Raw genomic sequence first — 13,955 nt, forward strand, 5'->3', positions numbered from 1 at the left:
TGTATCATCCTGCTGGCCTAGCTGGAACCTAACTAGTTAAACAAAGTTACCTTTGGTGAGTAGCTGGGAACTATAAATAAACACAGCTCACACATAATGCTACCAAGACTAATGATAAAGCCTACATAAGAAAAGGCGGTTTAAAAGGCGGCTCCACCTTTTTCAACCAGGGGACATTGACTGATTTTCAGACATTGAAAAGACTATTTGGGCTAAATAATAGCAACTTTTTTAGATTTCTCATCACATAAATAGTTCTATGTTAGAGAGTCACAATGCATTCGAAAACAACCTATTGAAAGTTTTTATAAGTGCCTATAAAACAGATTCGGGCTTAAAGTAATTTCAAGAATATATAGAGGACATCAGGAGGCTGAAATAGCAAGCACTACCTACATGAAACAAAAATGGGAACGTGAAACTAATAGCTGCATTCCAGAAGAAGTTTGGTTACAATATTGTGAATTTCAATGGAAGATATTGAGCTCAACCTTGTGGAGAGCGTTTGGCTGGAAGACTGTTAGTAGATTTTTTATTACACCTGTTCAGAAGTCTCATCATTCAGGCTCATCCAGCTGCTGGAGGAACTGTGGCTCCCAGGTAGCTAACCACTATCACCTGTTTTGGGCCTGTCCTAAAGTAAATTCTTTTTGGTGTAAGATTTACACAGAATTAGTTACCATATTTGGTACAAACATGGTCTTTAAGTGGGACGAACTCCTGTTTGGTCTTCTACTTTCAACATCTACAAATATTAAAACAAAATACTTATTTGGAATACTGAGTGTAGCTGCTAGAAAAGCAATAACTAAGAAATGGCTTAAACCAGATACCCCATCACTAGAGAACTGGTATGATATTATTTATGAAATATTTATAATGGAAATAATTACTTTTTCAATGAGGCTTCAGGAAACAAAATTTGAAGACATTTGGAAGGAGTGTAAAAAGTATATTTCCCCAAAACGCCCTTCTTTTGTTTAATCTTTCTTTTTTTCTAAATGTAATTTTTTTTATTATTATTTATTTGATCTTATTTTACATGAAAAGCACCTCCATGCTCTATTTGTGTGTTCTATAATTTCATTGTAAAAATTGGAAAAGTTGGTTCACTTCATATTTGTATATACTGTAATTAAGTATGTTTATGTAACTGTCAGAGTAAAACCAAATAAAGGAAAAAGAAAATGAAAAAAATAAATAATAATAAATAAATAAAAGGCGGCTCCAGACAGATTTTCTTTTTTCTTTTTTGCCTAAATTGTCCCTTTTGATAGTAAAGGTCACTGACCCATGACCCCTGACCTATACTGTATAAGTCTATATATCAGGGCTGTCCAAAGTGGGGCCCGCGGGCCAATGTTGGCCCGCCATCAGGTTTGATTTGGCCCGCCAGATGTTAGCAAATTCTTTTTTTTTAATAAAAGACCCAACCGACTTTACTGTCTTTTGGAGGCCTTACACGGCTCGGGTTTATGGTTAGAAGATAGTGACATCATATGAAACCAGAACACCTAAGGACTCCATTAGTACCAATCATGTCATATTAGCTTGTCAGGAAGGACACTCTAAAGATGGGCTAAATTTTGGCGAGGAAAAACTGTCATGGCCATTTGTCAAAGTGTCCCTTGACCTCTGATCTCAAGATAAGTGACTGAAAATGGGTTCTATGGGTACCCACAAGTCTCCCCTTTACAGACATGCCCACCTTATAATAATGCTATGCAGTTTTGGGGAAAACATGCAGTTCTTTGAATGCAGTATACATGTGTTATTTTTGCCTATTCTAAAAATGGTGTATTTTTAATATTTCTACATACTGGGGTCCCTAAACTGTCTTGGAAATGCATAAATTGCATAAATGAGCCCAATTGTATTCAGCAGGTGGGTTTTAAGGGGCTAACTATGTAAAACGTATTCAATAAAGGGAACTTGGGATCCCAGTACCATTTTGCATCTTAATAATACAATACAATAGGTGTTTAGTTTTGGCCCAGGGCCCTCCATTGAGTTCCAGTTTTGGCCCTCCAAGGGAAAAGTTTGGGCACCCCTGCTATATATGGAGAGAGCTGTAGTAGCTATAGGTGTAAGTCTATTATGTAGAGAGCTGTAGTAGCTATAGGTGTAAGTCTATTATGAGTAGAGAGCTGTAGTAGCTGGGTGTAAGTCTATTATGAGTAGAGAGCTGTAGTAGCTATAGGTGTAAGTCTATTATGAGTAGAGGGCTGTAGTAGCTATAGGTGTAAGTCTATAATGTGGAGAGCTGTAGTAGCTATAGGTGTAAGTCTATTATGTGGAGAGCTGTAGTAGCTATAGGTGTAAGTCTATAATGTGGAGAGAGTTGTAGTAGCTGGGTGTAAGTCTATTATGTGGAGAGCTGTAGTAGCTATAGGTGTAAGTCTATTATGAGTAGAGAGCTGTAGTAGCTGGGTGTAAGTCTATTATGAGTAGAGAGCTGTAGTAGCTGGGTGTAAGTCTATTATGAGTAGAGAGCTGTGGTAGCTGGGTGTAAGTCTATATGTGTGGAGAGCTGTAGTAGCTGGGTGTAAGTCTATTATGAGTAGAGAGCTGTAGTAGCTGGGTGTAAGTCTATATGTGTGGAGAGCTGTAGTAGCTGGGTGTAAGTCTATATGTGTGGAGAGCTGTAGTAGCTGGGTGTAAGTCTATTATGAGTAGAGAGCTGTAGTAGCTGGGTGTAAGTCTATTATGTGGAGAGCTGTAGTAGCTCGGTGCAGCCTGCAGGGGGCGACAGACTGCCAGCTGGCCGGACTGCTGCTGCTGCAGAGAGCCGATAGAGGAAGAGGCTCTGTGGGTGCAGCAGTTCATGTTAGCACCGTTACTGTTAGCAGGCTGACATCTGGCTCCTTGTGTTTGATTATAAAACCAATAGCTGTTTAACAAACCAGAGTTAAGGGTTGTAATCGAGGCTCTCCGACGACGACTGCTTCTTCAAGATGAGCTTCCTGTTGTAAGTAAAGTTCGTCAGCAGCAGCTAAAGTTACAGACGTGGTTTGCGGTTAACGCTAGCTACGAAGTTACACTGAGGGAAGTAAACTAGCCTCAAAGTAAGACACGAAACACGTCCGATAACTGCACTGAGATACTCACAGCGTTAAACTCAGACAGCCTTTTCTTATGTAGGCTTTATCATTCGTCGTCGTAGCTTTATATGTGAGCTGTGTTTATTTATAGCTTCACACCACTCAGCAGCAGTAACTTTGTTAACTAGTTATGTTCCAGCTAGGCCAGCAGGATGATACAGATGATGCTCTGTTAGACAATGATTATATCACTATTCACTTTAATTCAGATGAGACCAGACATGGTATTAGTCATCAGACACACCTCTGCCGTCTTGACCTCGTTGGGAAGTTGTTAAATGCGATTAACTGTCCTGTTGTTTACAGTCACGCTGTCACATTTCCTGTCTGTTGTTTCACTTAAGTGTTTAATCATAACTTGATTTGCATGACACAGATTGTACAGTCATACTAAGTCACACTGAGCCACAAGTTGACAAACGTTTAAACCAGGGGTCAGCAACCTTTACTGTCAAAAGAGACATCTTTAGGCAAATAAAAAAAAGATAAATCAGTCTGGAGCTGCAAAACATTTGATCATTGTGATGAAGGTAACACAGTTTATAGTCTAAGTATATAGTATATAAATCTAATGCAGTGAGGGCCAAAGAGCAAATGTACTACGGAGTATTGGGGCCAAATTGAGGGAAAAAACATCTGAGATTTACAGAATAAAGTCATTACTTTTCGTAATATTACATAAATAAAGTCATAAATTTACGTAGGAAAAAAGTCGTAATAATAAGAGAATAAAGTCATAACTTTACGTGAAAAAAGTGGTAATATTACGAGAATAAAGTCATAACTTTATGAGAAAAAAATCGTCATATTACGAAAATAAAGTCATAACTTTACGTGAAAAAAGTGGTAATATTACGAGAATAAAGTCATAACTTTATGAGAAAAAAGTGGTAATATTACGAAAATAAAGTCATAACTTTACGTGAAAAAAAGTCGTAATATTACGAGAATAAAGTCATAATTTTACGTGAAAAAAAATCATATTACGAGAATAAAGTCATAACTTTACGTGAAAAAAGTGGTAATATTACGAGACTAAAGTCATAACTTTACGTGAAAAAAGTGGTAATATTACGAAAATAAAGTCATAACTTTACGTGAAAAACAGTCGTAATATTACGATAATAAAGTCATAACTTTACGTGAAAAAAGTGGTAATATTACGAAAATAAAGTCATAACTTTACGTGAAAAACAGTCGTAATATTACGAGAATAAGGTCATAACTTTACGTGAAAAACAGTCGTAATATTACGAGAATAAAGTCATAACTTTACGTGAAAAAAGTCATATTACGAGAAAAAATCTTAATATTACGAGAATAAATCGTAATATTACGAGAAAAAAGCCGTAATATTACAACAATAAAGTCATAACTTTACAAGAAAAAAAGAAAATAACACGTAAAATTACTACTTTATAATATTATGACTTTATTCTCAAACTCTCAGATTTATTTTTTTTCCTCAATGTGGCCCTAATACTCCGTCGTACCGTCGTACCATAGACCTACAACAATGATAAATAAAATTGAAAATGTAAACAAAAAACAGTTATTCATTTCCACCAATTTTTTTAAAAATCCACAGGGAGCCACTGGAGAGGGGCTAAAGAGCCGCATGTGGCTCCGGAGCCGCAGGTTGCTGACCCCTGGTTTAAACATATGACAAATGTGGCAGCGATTATCACGAGTATCGTTTCAATATTAATTTAATAGATGCTCACCACAATGCCTTCCTTCAGCTGCTGGTTGCACAAACCAGACAGGAAGGATCCTCACATGTGAAGGCCCTAAGAGGAGCATCTACTCCTACACCAGCCTTTTAAAAATCTGTCACTGTACAGTTGCTCAGCTCCCCCTTTTGTTTATTTGCAGTGGCAATCGCTCATCCAAGACCTTCAAGCCGAAGAAGAACATCCCAGAAGGCTCCCACCAGTATGAGCTGCTGAAACATGCCGAGGCAACGCTGGGCAGTGGGAACTTGAGGCAGGCTGTCATGCTGCCCGAGGGAGAGGATCTCAATGAGTGGATTGCTGTCAACAGTGAGTTGATGAATGCAATAAACCTATTTACAGAAAGCATCACTCAGTCCACAATTACCATTTCTAAACATAAATGGTCCTCGTACAGAGGTTGAACATCTGCATCACCAAGGGATAAAACGAGACGTGAGGTCAAGTAAACACACCACCAAATTGGTAAATTATTGGTCACAGAATTGAGATTGTTTACAAAATAGTAACAGCAGAATTCTTAGAAACAGAAAATAAAGGGCAATAAATAAATAAACTAAACAATGAGGCACACCAATAGTCAAACAAGCTCTATAATGGCATGTGTAGTTCATCCAAAACACCAGCGTGATAAAAACATCCTCTAACAATTCACAATTTGATAAAGTATCACCAAACAGTAATACAAAAGCCATACTTCTAAATATCAAACATGTTATTTATAAGCATTGTCATATTCATCATCACATATATCAGAAAATCCATCACCTATGTTCAAAGATATTCCATTAAGGTAGAGGAAAAGGAAAGGAGAAATATTTAATACATGTACAATAATTTAGGTTTAAAACAACCTTCTAAATAAGTAATCATATAATTTATATCTAATCCTATTTGCTTGTATTCACATCGTTCATTCTACAGGAGGCCATATGTATTTACAGAAATTGTAATAATAATAATCTTTATTGTCCACAATTGTGGAAATTAGCCTTCGGCTTCACAGGTTGGTTAAAACACATCATAGTACATCACAATACATACAATAAATAACACAACATGCAGTAAATCATGGTAAAATACAATAAAGTGTTTTCCCGAGTGAAGTTTTATTAATTATTTAAAAAGAGGATGAACGATATCAGACACAATTTGTTTGGCTTTTCGTTTCGCCTGTGTTTTATATATTATATATACATCCCAGATTGAGAGAGAAATGGCTCGATTCGTTGTGGCTGAAGATAATGTATTCTAAAAATTCAGGTCATAAACGGTCTACATTGTATAAAAAGACCTGATAAAACCACTGTATGTTTCGAAGAGTGAGTTCATTATTGTTACGAGCATGAACATTCCTAGAGAACAAAAATATAATTAACCCTTTCTTTCAGCGGTGGATTTCTTCAACCAGATCAACATGCTGTACGGCACCATCACCGAGTTCTGCACGGAGACCAGCTGCTCTGTAATGTCTGCTGGACCAAGGTAACGGCCAAGAGTGTCCTTTTTACGCATGCAGCTTCTCTTTGAGTACAGGGCTTCTAATGGGCTGACGTTTTGACATGTCCCAATAGGAAAGCCACAGGTGTAAATAATAACAATGGCTGAATTCCATTTAGCGGCTTTGTTTTTTGGGTCCTGGTATTATGCATGCTGGATCGCTGTCACACTGTATTGGCTTATTGAGACACACAGGTGTAAGGGTAGACGCTCCAGGACTCCTCTTCAATCCCTACTGAGTTATCTCAGTGCTGCTTTGGGCGAGATGGAGCGGAACCAGCTGGGAATGTGCACGCTAATGTGGTAAACCTTGTGGGTGTACTGGTTTGTCCCACACGGTCCATCTGCGTAGGGCTCCTTCACCGCAGCTCTCTTCTCTGCTCTTTCTGTAAGAAGAATAATGAAATGAAGTTGAAGTGAGTTGGCAAGATGTTCCTGTTTGAATAGTGTAAAAAGAGTGTTCTACCTAACAGTAAGGCCCAAATACTAAATATGAAGACATAGGAAAGTTACTTTTTAGTCATAAGGTAAAGGTAGAGGATGAAATTGACGGTAGGGAGAATACTTTTCATGTGTATTTATTTTAGTAAGACAGTGACCCCAAAGATAAGTATGTAATTTAATGTAACATATCATTTTAGCTGAAACTGCAGTACACCAACAGCTGAAAATAGGCTAAATGTCGTTTGTCAATTTATGAAATTCCATTTAAACAAGGGAAACATTTAGGCTGACGTATGCGTTTACGCAATTTTAGGAAATGTGGAACTTAACATGAGTTGGCCGAGACACCAGATGTGTCACACAAAGCTTTGAAGAACATTACAAAACATGAATAATAATGGGAATTAATAATGACAGATATGTGGCTCTACAGCACAGTGATACAAGGCGTCATAACACACCTACAGTAATATGATTTTGTAAAACATGTTATGGCACATTACCACACTGCTAACGGCAGGTAAGCATTACTTTACAACAGAAGAGAACCGGGATTTAACGATAAGTAGGGATGCATGTTACTGTGTTTCTGGGCAATGAGAGATACTCTTTACCTGTTTTAGTGTTCTGGTCATGATTTACCTCAGGGAAGAGTTTATTGAAGAGTTTAGAGTGAATGAAGGTGATTATGCTCCCAGATGTAATATGCTACCAAGTGGTGAAAGAAAGTCCAAATAAATCTTAGATTGAACCAAAATATACCAACTCAGTTGAAGTCTTGTGTGAACTGAACTCTTGTATAGGGTTTTTTTTATGACGCCACATCTAAATCACCTTCATAATATAGTTTAATTGATGAAACATTGTTTTGTGAATGATCTGTCGTGTGTATAAAAGAACCCAACTATGGATTCAGATCTTGAATGGCTGAGACTGAATGAAATTGAAATGCATCATCTGAATGTCACATGAGGGAAAACAGGAATTAAACTTTGCATGCGGCCCCTGAGGAGGCTGTTTAGTTAAAATCTAGATTTGGCACTTCCTCTATCCGTCTCCTGCCCAGACTGTCTGCGTTCAGTCTGTAATCAGGAGGAAGAGGCCGCGGTTCACTTCCTGTTGACATCAAAAATATGATTGAAGATACTTTTGCATTTCCCCCTCCTGCTCTTTTTTTTTAGTTTATCTACTCCCAAATTATGTTGTTGGGTCCTGACCAAAAGGCAGAATGAGTGCATGTTGCATGTAGAGCTTTCATGTCTCATATGCAAGTCAATAATGCAATTTACTTTGTTGTGTCTCTGTAGATATGAGTATCACTGGGCTGATGGCACCAATATTAAGAAGCCCATCAAATGCTCCGCGCCCAAGTACATTGACTACCTGATGACCTGGGTGCAGGATCAGCTGGATGATGAGACACTTTTCCCCTCCAAGATTGGTGAGTTTTGATTTGATAAAGAATTTTCATTTTCAGCAGTTTGAAAACATTCAGTTTAAGCTTTTCGTGATGATTTTGTTGCAGTTTCACCTTTTGTAAAAGTGTATTACGCATCTCTGAATCACCCAGCAGCTTTCTGTCAGTAGAATAAAACCAACACCAAACAGGCTGTGGTCACATTGATCTCACGCACACTGAGCAACTGCATACATCCTTTTTTTATTTAAAGGTGCTATTAATAACATTGATAACATTCAGCCGCTAGATGTTGCATTCTCCCTCCCCGTTTCATTGCTTTTACTTCACAACAAGTCCACCGATACCAATGTTACTATTGGCTCACAAGCCTTGTTAGAAGTGGTAACCAACCATTAGATATCTTTCACATAGATAAACAAAACATTTATTTTGGACCCGCCAAAAGTTTTAAAATGATTAATTTACAATCATAATAATTTTTTCGGCATGTTTCAAAAACCTCTATGGATGTATTATCTTTTTTTTTATATTACGGGTATAAGGACAGTAATATATATATTTTTTTATTATTATTTTGGCTTTTCTTTGGCTTATTAGATCTGGAATGAAACAATGATTATGAGATTAATGAGCTGATATTTGAAGGGGTTCACACCCCGAACAGTGTAGGTCTCATAGCCCTTTTTATACATAGTCCATTGCAGCAGGACAATGATCCTAAACATACAGACAAGTCAACCAAGGGTAAGAACAGTGTCATGTATGTTATTGACTGTCTGAGCCAGTCACCTGACTTCAGTTCGACTGATCATGTGTCTCACATGCTGAAGAGCAGACTGAAGCAGAGAACAAACAAACAAGAAGTGAAGATGACTGTAGTCTGTGTTGTAGACAGAGAAAATATGCAAAATTTTATGACTTTTAGAAAGTTCATGTTAACTTGTCGAGTTTCATTTGGTCCACTAGATTTGAAGGACAGTGTATAAAAAGAATACAATGAAATAAAATGGACTGTGTGTGAATGTAACATATTAAAACTGAACATTTGTGCTCAAATCTCATAGTCAATGTTTCTTTTCAAACCCAATGTGCTGGAGTACAGAGGAAACACAACAAAAAAGTGTCACTGTCCTTCTCTAATACCGTCTGACTGTGCCGTATCTCCCCTCTGCAGGCCGTGTACATTTTTGATTTGTAACTTTGTGTCGCTGGAGAGATTTCTCTGCTACTGTCCATAATACTCGTGCTTGAATTTTGATTAGAAACAGCACATGCTCTTCTCTTGACATCAGCATTTTCCACCACCTTCTCTCCCACAGGAGTTCCTTTCCCCAAGAACTTCATGTCCGTGGCCAAAACCATCCTGAAGCGTCTGTTCAGGGTTTACGCTCACATCTACCACCAACATTTTGACTCTGTGATGCAGCTGCAGGAGGAGGCTCACCTCAACACCTCCTTCAAGCACTTCATTTTCTTTGTTCAGGTGAGATTATCCCGCTACAGTGTACAGTAGGGTTTAATCACTGCTGTGTATCTAAAGCCCCATTCAGACATGCACTGTAATCCAGTTACTATATGCTCTGCCGATTTTACATGTTGTTACATGTTTGAAAACGAGTCCCGAATCATTTTTCCGCAAAAGTTTCTCTGGCAAGCTGTAAAAGCATTAACAGGATAACGACAATTTTATGTGTGACGTGCATACAGTGTGCCAACCAGTCAAACTAGGACTAGGAATGAAGCCTTAAGTGCTCCTTGAGCAGCTCATTGAGCAGTATGAAGCAACAGACTTGACTGAGGAGAGACCCATTGCAAGCTACACTACTTTTGTTATAATTGCTCGACATTGATCCTACACTGAAATGAAAGAACTGCTCTCCCTCTGTGCTAAGAACAAGATAACAAAACATCTTAACAGGATGTGGCAGTAAATAATCTCTTGTTTCATACATTGTACATAACGACGCCTCGTCTGGTTTTTGCCAAATCTCAATTATTATGCAAGCATGGTAACTGCAACAGTCCAGTCATGTCTGAACAGAGTCAGCATGGATCTTTTCCACAAAAGAGACTTATGCATGAGAGCCAAGAAGCCATTACTTGAACAAACAGATTAACTCAGCAATTTCCCAGATTATTTGTCTGAAAGGGGCTTAAGAAAATTTGACATGACAGGAAGACTTTTGCATGTGTGGTGTGATTAGGGCTGACCCGAATGCTTCAAAGCTTCGTCCATTGCCATGGTTATCGACCTCCAAATCATTATTTGAATGTTTCAGTTTTTTTTTAATCTATAAGTATGTAATAATAATAATAATGTATAAATCCCCAAATAACCGACAGAAGAACATGTCAGCCTGACCACAACTCTAGTCAGATTGTTTATGGGCAGCGAAAACGTGTCATAAAAACTGTTTTCATTTGAACCAATCTGACTCTAAATGTTTATTTCTTGTAGGAGTTCAACCTCATCGACAGGCGAGAGCTTGCTCCCCTGCAGGACTTGATCGAGAAGCTTGGATCCAAGGACAGATAGACATTTCATCACACCTCTCCTCTTTTTTAAACAGTTTCTTTTCCTCCTTTGTCTCTTCTCTGTGACCTCTGCTACCTCTACGACTTCTAGTCTCAACTCATACAATCTGTGCCTTCTTCTTTTCATTTCACAAATGTTTGTACTGTACCTTTCCTTTTATTCCTTCTGTTATCTTGTATGCTGTCTTTGAGCCCTTTCTTCCATTTTGCCACTCTAGATCATATAAAATAGTGTAGTGTAGTAAGAATATTTTTTCACAGGACTGTGGTTAACGAGTCTGTAAGAGCAACCTACTGAATTTTGTATTGGACCAAGGACATTTTGGAAGTTAAAGTGAAAACCAGCTTTTTTTTCCTTCAGAAGTTGGTGTACAGTGTTTTGATTGTCTAAACACTTTTTTAGTTATTGATAGGTGATAGGTGTTATCTTTTAGCTATTGGAATTACTGTAACTGACCAAATATCCCAATCTTTTTTAAGATGTTTTTTAGTGTACAGTGGAGAGTAAAGATGGCACGAAAAGTAGTGACATGAAACCGGTCTTGGGTGGACACACGTGACAATACAAGTGCGTGGAAGGTATTATCAGTCTAACATGAAGACCGCCACAAAAATACACCGGTATATAGTTTATATCTCTCTGTCACAAGCTAATTGTGTATCTGATATTCCCCGTATGCCAACATGCTTCCTATTGACACGCTCTTTGACACAGTTTTATTGTGAAGGGATGCAGTGATAGACGATGTGAGATGCCTTTGTTCTTGCCCAACGAAAAACACCACCTTCGACTAAATTATAGCTATTTCAATTTGGTAATGCAATTTTGTGTTTTGCACATTTTTTCGGCTATTTTCTTAATTAAAATAGTATAATGCAAGATATTGTGCTTACAGGGATACTTTTGAACTGCTTGATAGTTATTAGTAATAGCAACTTAAAGCTGTTGTAATCATGACCCCATAAAGGAGTTGTATTGTAGAAATCATCCTGTCGTCAGCAATAATAGTCTAATGTGAATTCTTTTGTTTTTATTGTCATTTTGGTTCATTTTAATGTGGTGCCGATTTAATTGTGGAAATGCATATTTCATCTTTCAATGCTGGTACTTTTTTTTCTTTTTTTATTAAATAATTCCCCCGCTGGATTATAAAATAGCAATAACTATTGCACCTGTGCGCAATAAGTATGAGTGACCTGAGGTATTTGTAGTATTTCCACAGATACCTTTGTTAACCTTGGTGCAGGTATCATGGTCATTTCCTGTGCTTAACTCTGGCTACAACAGCAGGGCTGTTTGTACTGCCATCCTTTCACAAACTAATGCAACTAGTATTCCCGATGAATGTTTTATTCGGCAGACTTTGAGCAAAGGAATTGGTCCATAACTTTCTTCATGTTGGACCTAAATTCATATCAGACAATCATGTAACCAATTAAGAACTGTTAGTTAACTTAATGCATCACCAGGAACCAACCAATGTGATAGGGTGCAGCAGCGTGTTCATTTTATAATGTGCTACTTTTTAAGATGTTGAAAACCTTTCAACAATGTGAAAAAAACATGTTTTTACACTTTAACTGCATTTATCCACTCTTAGGCCCTCAAGCTGCTTGGAGAAAAAAAAAATCAAGCTAGCACCCATTAAGTGAATCATCTATAGGCATATCAATGTATTTTACAAGACCGGGTTATTTCAAAGACTTTATTTGAATATATAACTAGTCCTCTTTCATCACATATTTTTGAAATGTATTGCTTTTTCTCACAATTTTGTTTTTAAGCTTTTGGCATGGAGTTACATTTCATTTTACATTGTAAAATACGTATTTGACTTAACTTTTTCAAATAAGGAACAAGGGCTTTGAAATGAATTAAAAGTTTTATATATTTACGATAATGGTCCAATCATTGGGGGGGGCATTTTGAATGGGAGGAGGTGCGAGGATGTATGTACTGCGTCCGAACATTTGCTGTAAATATGATCAGTGTTTTATCTGAACAAAACTGTGCCTTACAAAAATGAAAATGTCTGATATGACAGTATTGGTAGATTGAAAACTCAATAAACACTGAAAGTACATTTTTGTGCTGATTTTAATTTATGATATCATATAACAGAAGTTGTCTGAGTAGCTGTTCAAAACGTGTTAATACAATATTTATCCAAAGCAAAATTCAGTAGGGATTTGGTTTGTTACACTTATGCACACAATCCAGTTAATCTATTACGCGGGTTTGTTATTGTGTAACAAGCGAATTACTCTAAATCACATTATCAGTAATAAATGTAGTATGTACTGTACATAGTGAAAAGTTGTATTTTAATTAGTATTTATAAATTATTTATTAATATTATTATTTATATTTATTATATATATAATTATTATTTATTATTTATTAAATTAGCGATTTCTAAGGTTTGCATCATCCGCACCCATGTTCATTCAGCATATAATGCACATATTAAATCACAATTTATATTAGAAAACAAAATAATGTGAAACTACACAACGGACACATCCCCACTTCCGGTATAGACCGGAAGTTAAACACTAGGGGGAGTTGGAGTACTTGCTTGCTGAAACGGTTACCCTAGAAAAGGTATATATATTCTTGACACCTTTTTATCACAATTTTAGAAGAAAATGTGTTGTCTTTATCCAGTCCATCGTAATAAATTAAATAAATGAAAAGCAGGGTCAAAGAGCAGGGTGTCACCCGAGACGTTTTTACAGGCGCACCGTGCTCACTCAACCAATCACAATCCAGCCTGCAGATAGAAGGAGGGTTTCTTTGCCCTGAGTTTAAACTCACAGGGTTGCTTTAACCTTTAACCTCTATATACTATGTACGCCCTTTGCATACTGAAATCACCACTCTACTGCGTTTAATATATAAGTGCAATATTATACATTGTTATGGTAGGATTTGGTTAGGTCAGGGATCAGCAACCTTTAGAATCAAAAGAACCATTTTAGGCAAAAAATAAATAAATGAAATCTGTCTGGAGCCGCAAAACATTTGAGCATTATGATGAAGGTAACACAGTTTATAGTCTAATTATATAGTATATAAGTCTAATGCAGTGAGGGCCAAAGAGCAAATGTTCTACGGAGTATTAGGGCCACATTGAGGGGAAAAACATCTGAACTTTCCAGAATAAAGTCATAATATTGCGAGAATAAAGTCATAACTTTACGAGAAAAAAAAGTCGTAAT

At 37.1% G+C, this 13,955-nt stretch overlaps 1 protein-coding gene across 1 annotated transcript; it reads left to right on the plus strand.

The window, feature by feature from the left end:
- Positions 1–2,740: 2,740 nt before the first annotated feature.
- Positions 2,741–12,817, plus strand: mob1a (MOB kinase activator 1A). The gene is made up of 6 exons (XM_074637920.1): positions 2,741–2,968; positions 4,977–5,143; positions 6,226–6,319; positions 8,086–8,219; positions 9,518–9,681; positions 10,657–12,817. The coding sequence occupies exons 1-6, from the start codon at positions 2,955–2,957 to the stop codon at positions 10,732–10,734; spliced, it is 651 nt and encodes a 216-aa protein (XP_074494021.1). The 5' UTR covers positions 2,741–2,954; the 3' UTR covers positions 10,735–12,817.
- The last annotated feature ends 1,138 nt before the right edge of the window (positions 12,818–13,955 follow it).

This window comes from Sebastes fasciatus, chromosome 6, assembly GCF_043250625.1.
Source record: "Sebastes fasciatus isolate fSebFas1 chromosome 6, fSebFas1.pri, whole genome shotgun sequence".
In the NCBI taxonomy this organism is placed as follows: Eukaryota; Metazoa; Chordata; class Actinopteri; order Perciformes; family Sebastidae; genus Sebastes; species Sebastes fasciatus.